The sequence below is a fragment of the Kryptolebias marmoratus genome, linkage group LG2 (genome assembly GCF_001649575.2).
Source record: "Kryptolebias marmoratus isolate JLee-2015 linkage group LG2, ASM164957v2, whole genome shotgun sequence".
In the NCBI taxonomy this organism is placed as follows: domain Eukaryota; kingdom Metazoa; phylum Chordata; class Actinopteri; order Cyprinodontiformes; family Rivulidae; genus Kryptolebias; species Kryptolebias marmoratus.
This window is the reverse complement of record NC_051431.1, coordinates 29,724,735-29,731,888: the sequence shown is the minus strand read 5'-3', so window position 1 is coordinate 29,731,888 and position 7,154 is coordinate 29,724,735. Positions and strand designations below refer to the sequence as shown.

Genomic DNA, 7,154 nt, shown 5'->3' with positions numbered 1-7,154 from the left:
CTAACCCAGAAGGTTCGATGCTCCAGCGAAGATCTGATCCCAGCCTGCTGCTTAAGTACTGGCTGGTCTTATCAGTGGAAACTGGAACACCTGTGAAAGAATGATTAGTGGCTCTGCCCACAAGGCGGAGCCAAACCCAGATCCTCACACAAGTAGCTAAACCACAAAGAAGTGGCTGTGTTTACACAGTATAATTAGAGTTTGCAATGGAACAGTCATAACCATCCACTAACACATCTGTTGTCTTCACTGTCCTCAGTTTTTAATGCTTGCTTTTTGAAAACAAAACAAAACCAACAAAAAAACAATTATAACCCAAGTTTGAATTGTAGAATCAACTAATCTGAACCCAAGAATGTTGCTTGGTTAATTTTAACTTAAAACCTTTGCAAACACATTTGGCTCAGGGGTAACACATTGTTAACTTTGTGTCAGCCACAGTAGTGGCAATTTTTATAATAAAAACTGCAATATTTTCTTTTCAGACCATTCCAGTGGCTTCAGGCCAGTCAACCCTCTCTCAGATGGAGCTCCCAGAGTCAGGGCTGGCCTACCCCTTATGGGCCCAGCCCCTTACCACCATATCTACCATACCCAATCCAGGGGTTCAGTTTTCGCCAGGTTCTGCAGCACTGCCTGGTTCTCCTCTGGTCCACATGCCCTTGTCCATGTCTTTAACCACCATGATCCCTCAACTGGAGGCCCAGGGGCTGGACCCTCAGCCCCACATCATAGAGCTCCCACAACATTCAGAGGACCAGCTGGACCCAGAACCCCAAGACCAGTCTCTGAATGAGGATCTGGAGGTAGAGCCAGAATCACCAAACCTGCTTGATAAACTTCTGGAGGATCAGAAGAGGCATGGTGAAGATGATGACAAAGATTCATACACCAGCTCCCTCTTTCTGCCTAATGTCTGAAAGCACAGGTCTAAATTCTGTCTAAAAAACAAAAAACATTTTTTTTCTCAGGGACTATGTTCTAGTAGAGATTTCTGGCATACTGTAATTTTTGATCTAGTAAATACTTGTATTTGTTGAAGTGTGTTTTGCAGGTCAATTTTGTAGCTGTGGCTGTAGAACCTTCCCGAGTCAAAGCTAAATTACCATCATCTCAAACAATATCTTTAAATTGAACCTCAGTGGTTTGTTGCCAGAGCCAAACAGATTAAATCACAAATCAACATTTTTTGTGTTGTTGAAGTGTAAGAGTTTAATTTAGAATGAAAGGCCTTAAAGGAATGCATAGCATCCAACACCTGTCATGCCAAAGTTTTAGAATAAGATAATTCTATGATGAGAATTAACAGAGTTTTAGCCATTGTGCACAAAACCTTGCAAATAAGGTTTTGTGCAATCTCATGCAATATTGTGAGATGTCAGACTTAGAGCATGCATTGTGAAAGACTCTCAGCTACTACTACACCAAATTTTAGCTCAGTATCTGTAAAGTTGACTGACTTATAGCCATTTATGTGCTTAGTAATGTCAGTTATCTATGGCATTCATCTTGAACTGTATTTACTCTAAAAGTAAATGAAGTGTAGATGTATAGCCAATGATTACTTTTGGCACGTTTCAATAAATTTTATCCAGTGGTTCACACAATATTTTGCTAAATGACAGACACATGAACACAGACATGGGCAAAATGAATAATTTTATATTATCATATTTTAGCTTCATTTATCTAGTAAACTTCATAATGAGCATTCCCACATTCATGTGCCTGCAGCTCTGCATACTCTCTCTTTGTAGGTTTAGGAGAACTCTCTCAGCTGAGGTATTTATAGCAGCAGTCAACATTTTCACAAGGAGAAAGGAAAAACTCATTGTTTAGTATGGAAATTAGCAGGAATAATGAATGATGGGAAACTTGTGTTGCATTTATATTATTGTAATAAATGGTTATCAGCTCTTTATCAAGATGTATTTTCAAGAGTCCCTCATCCCCTTTCTTTCAGTGAGTGTATGTTTGCACTTCATGACTGTTTTTGGTGTGTAAAGGAGAAAAATGAGAACATGAGTAAAGAATAGAGCAGTTAAGGAACAAGTAATCTGAGCAGCACCGCCCACCCTATGCTGTATGTAAAAATTTGATAAAGCATTCATAATACACTATAACACAACTGCAGGCAAATATAAAGAGTGTCACAGCTACAAAACTAAGACCTGGTACTATGCTGTTGTGGTTCTTTATTATGTTGTGCTTATGTTTCTCAGCTTACTGTAACTTTTTGACTTTATTATCCGATGTTTTCTTTTTCTTTTCTGTTTTTTTACTGTTTTAAAGCTGATTTTTTTTCCCAGAAAATAATTATGCTTTTTATTACCTACCCTATAGTTTTCCATTTATAGACATGTTCGAAAAAACTTGCTTTGTATAGCACGACTGGCAATAAAAGTAGAAATGACTCAGTTGTCATTCTCAGAGGCACAATTAGTGCATCCGTTTTCTTTTTGCTCTGATTTGGTATGTAAATGGTCAAGTATGTGATTATGTAAAACGCAAAAAGATTAATCATACCTTTGATTTGAAAAATCCCCTCTGTCTTAGTATATGCTTCCCTGTCTATGGTGAAGAAAATTCAGAAAATTGTGGATGAGGAAATATGTTGATTTAGAAAGAACAGAGAAGATCCTTCTCAGGGACCTTTGTCAGTGTACACCCTCACTAGCACAACAATAACTTTATAAACAGAAGATGCTCTAAAAAAGCTGGTTGTTTCTTTTTTGTGTTTTTTTAATTTACTAAATACCATCATTCTAAATTGATTTAACGCCCCAAAAGATCTGTATGAAAGACTGACACTGGTTTACAGTTCAGCTCTGATCCATCAGCTTATTATGTAAAAGTGTGAACAAAGATAATTTTGGTGGGCCAGAAGAGTTCATTTAAGAAAAGAAAGACTAATATGAATTGAAATGGCTACCATTCCTTAAACAAATGCATATCACCTGCCACATTTCAGGCCAGAGATCATCTTATGTTGAGAAATAATAAAAGTTGCTCTGTTTTGATCAAACCTTGAAAATAATATTATGCTCAATCTTGTGTAATATCATGAGCTGTCATGCTCAATGTTTGTGTTGTGAAGGATTTTCAGCTTCTATGACATTAACAATATTTGTTAAATTCACTGATTTAGTCATTTTTATGTTGGCTAATGTTAATTAGCTGTGGCACCCTTCTGGAACTGGATTGATTCCCAAAGTTAATCAGTTGTAGATGTACTTCCACTGATTACTTTCTAAAAGTTTCATTAAAATCTGTCCAGGGTATTTGAGATAATTTGCTAACAGACAAACAGGATTGACTCCAAAAGCTCCAACAGTTAATGCTAAAGGTTTAGGCAAAGATTGTGCACAATGATTAGCAATTGGGTATGTGTTGTAAATAACTCAGCTACAACAACACCAAATCTTAGCTAAATATCTGTAAAACTGACTGAGATATAACAATTTTTTGTGTTTTCTAAGGTCAGTTGGCTGTGATGGCCATCTTGAATGTGGTTAGTTCCAAAAGTTGATCACTTGTAAAAGTATATCCAACAATTATTTTCTGAAAGTTTCATTGCAGTTCATGAAGTGGTTCATGAGATATTTTGCTAATAGACAGACTAGTTGACTCTAACTAGTTGGTGGCAAAAATTTAAACAAGGATATTGTACAATTTGTTAGCTCACCACCTGCTACCACACCAGTTACAATTTTCAGCTCATGTTGTTTAGAGCCACCATGAAAATTGGATGCTAGCTTGATGTAGCCATTGTTATTATGTTTGAACAAAACCATGTAGTGTAGTAAAAGAAGAGTCGGGTAATTCATGGCTTTAAATTACATTCCTGTCAACAGAGCGTACTGAACTATTTCTTTCTATTTCTCAGCTCACTCACTCTTGGCAGTGATGGGCTCCCTTTCCTAGGGGTTGCCCCAGGGAAAACAGACATGGTGAGATGCAGCTCAGCTCATTTTTCAAACCCAACACCTGGAAACAGTACAGATCCTATCATGGGCAGTCCTGCACATGCAGAAGTGGGTGTTGGCTACGTTGTCTCATGCAGACAGCAAAACCGTGAAAACAACAAAACAAATTCAATGAGTAATTGTGAAATGTCAAAGTAGAACACAAATTAATGAGCAGAAGATTAAAAACAATGGGAAGATAAAAAAAAAAAAAATATATATATATATATATATATATATATATATATATATATATATATATATGACAAGGTGACAACCATACAACATGCAAAAATATGAGTTCTGATATGTAACATGAGAATGTTGGGAAAACAATGTTATTTGACAGATGGTCATTTGGTTATGCGTCTCCAGAAGTGTTTATGACAAGCATTTAATTTTTGAACATTTTCCACAACGTTGTAAATTATAAAAGGCTCACCAGCATGTTCCAGTAATTGCGGTGGACTCAGTACTGAAGCACTCATCCTCGTCGTCAATTTTGTTGTGACGGTTATGATGAAAATTGAAGACAATAGGTAAACTTTCAAAGTTTATCACAAGTGCTCCATCAAGTCAGAGGGCATTACATAGCTACTGTATTTTCAGTCTCATTCTTTTCCTGCAATTTTAACTCTTTTCTTTGCTATGGTGTCATAGCAGAGCCATCTAGTGGCAAGGAGCACTAACAGCAACAACAATAACATACATGCATTCACTATATAGAACCAAGAACACAACAAAACTAAAAACAAAAAGTATCAAAAGGCTAACTAAAAGCTAAAAGTAACACAAGTAGCCAAAAATAGAGCAAGTATGCTGAAACAATTGTCAAAGAGAACAATGCTTTTGATGGAATTAAAGTGTATTTCTATGGGGGGAAATGTTTATAAATAAATTTTAATATATTGGAAAGAATAAAAGTTAAAAGAAACAAACATCATAGCACCCATCTCCTGAAAGAGTTTTAATATTTTTGTAGCTTAAAGAAACCCCCCATTTTTCATGACCTCTGACCTAGTGTCATCTTTCAGTAACTGTTCTCTCAAGTTCATTCTGACCTGAGTGAATCATGATTGTTCTGGGACACTGCATACACTTGTGGACGTCTAATGAGTTACTCACAGATTGTTTGCATTCTTTCCTAAGGCTTGTAAAGAAAGAACATGATTCATTGCTTAAATTACATACTGTATGTTTAATTGATAACTAAGCTTTTGAAATAATACTGATCATTAACTATGTGCAAATATTCAATATAAAAAAATATTCAAGTGTTTTGACAAACTTTTTCTCTTTGGTCTTACAGAAGGATTGTACTTAATTTGAATGAAAGAATCTTTGGACAAGGGAAGATAAAGGGTTTCAAACTTTGTTTGATAACAAGCTGAGGAACAAGCCTTGGCAGGTGATTGCAATTCAGTTTGCAGTTTGTTTTGCAGTCAGTTTGTTCTAGTTAGTTTTTCTGTTTGTTGTGTGAACACCTTCTTATCCTTGTTTTGTCATTTTTGTAACCAGAAAAAATGTTTTTTCTTTTTTTTTGTTGTTGTTAAATGTTTTAAGTCCAGTAGAAAAAAGATAAAGAAAGAGAAAACTGTAAAGAGAAACTTCAGTTGAGAAATAACTTTTAATACTGTTAAGAAAGAATTGTTCTAGTTTGCAAGTTGCCTTTCTCCTGCCTCCTGCTGCATCAGCTTCCTCCTGGCCGACCCTCTGAAAACATCACCTTAACCTGTCTTCTTATTATGGTCCTGTTGAGGCCTGAGCAGCCTCCAGGTTCCTTAAAGTTGAAGTGTTGACTGGCCCTCCACAGCTTCTGATCCGGTGAGGCACCTATAACTCTGTGCAATGAGAAAAAGAAAAGAAGAAGCCATTTTGCGTTTGGCTGTTATATTTTAACTGATGCAAATTCATAAATAACTTCTTCTAATCTGATGTTTCATCAAAACTAACCTGACAACCTGGCAAAATTAATAACTTCTGACCAAAGTGAATTATTTACCAAAATAGTTTAATGTATTCCAAATTCTTGAAACATAAGAAACAGAAAACATTAATCCTAAATCCAAACAGTTTGTTCAAAGAATTACTTAGGTTTAGATAAACTACTAATCATTATTTTCACCTTAGACCATTAAAGCATTACTTGTAAATCCTCATTCAAAGTACAAAAAAAGAGAAGTCATTTCTCAGAGGAATATTCCCTTACCTCTTAGTGTTAGGCTTGTGTAGCAGGACGAAGCCTGCTCCTAGGATTGAGGACACCTGGTACAGAATTACCTCCTATGGGTGTGGAGTATAAAAGGGACGCTCTCACCTGTTTGCTTGATGCTGGTATTTGGTCACACTTCAGGGAGAAGGTTGCTTGGTTGGCTTGCAGTGGTTGTAACATTATCATCAGTAAGTAATGTTGGTTAATGCTAGTTAATTCAAATTGCTTGGATTTAGTTTGCCTGGAGCCTCCGGTTGGAGAGTGGGGCGTGGCAGTAATTTACCACCCCCCAGTCCACCTTGGGAATGTGGAACGGGTATGTACATTTATTTGCACCCATACAGTTTAATAGTACAACAATATGACCAATATTTACATACAGAAGGTGTCTGCTAGCTGATCCTACTGTTGTTGGGCCGGAAGGGGCTGTCTGGTCTGTGTGTAGTCATCCATACCTTCTACTATGTTCCTAAAATTATTTATTAATTTGCAATTTTATTTCAGACAAGAGACCTCGCTGCAGCTTGAAAGAGACCCTGCTGCTTTGTTTTATCAATTTTTTTTTTGTTGTTGTTTTTCTATTATTATTATTCTGTGTGGCCTTTGACTTTGTTGTGGGTCACAGCCTTAGTTATTTTCAGTGGTGGAACAAGTACTCAAACAATGTACTTAAGTAAAAGTACAAATACACAGACAAAAATGTACTCAAGTAAAAGTACCACATTAACATTTGTACTAAGTAAAAGTAAGAAAGTACTGGATTTTAAAACTACTTAAGTATTAAAAGTAAAAGTACTTGTCGACTGTATTACCTAAAGGCTAATACAATGTAATTAAGTGTGCTTATCGTATTTAATTTTAATACATCAGTAATGTACCATTTTAATGAACAATGCTGATTATTTGTTGCTTACAGCTAATGAAAACATGACATTTCTGATTAGATTACAGACCAATAAAAAAACATAATGCAGGCA

At 36.0% G+C, this 7,154-nt stretch overlaps 1 protein-coding gene across 1 annotated transcript in view; it reads left to right on the top strand.

Moving 5' to 3' along the window:
- Positions 1–3,084, top strand: part of LOC108246334 (POU class 2 homeobox associating factor 1) — a 46,516-nt gene extending 43,432 nt beyond the window's left edge. The window contains exon 5 of the mRNA XM_037974213.1: positions 486–3,084. Within this exon, the coding sequence (XP_037830141.1) occupies positions 486–920 (435 nt within the window). The 3' untranslated portion in view covers positions 921–3,084. The remainder of the gene's footprint in view (positions 1–485) is intronic.
- Positions 3,085–7,154: the final 4,070 nt, after the last annotated feature.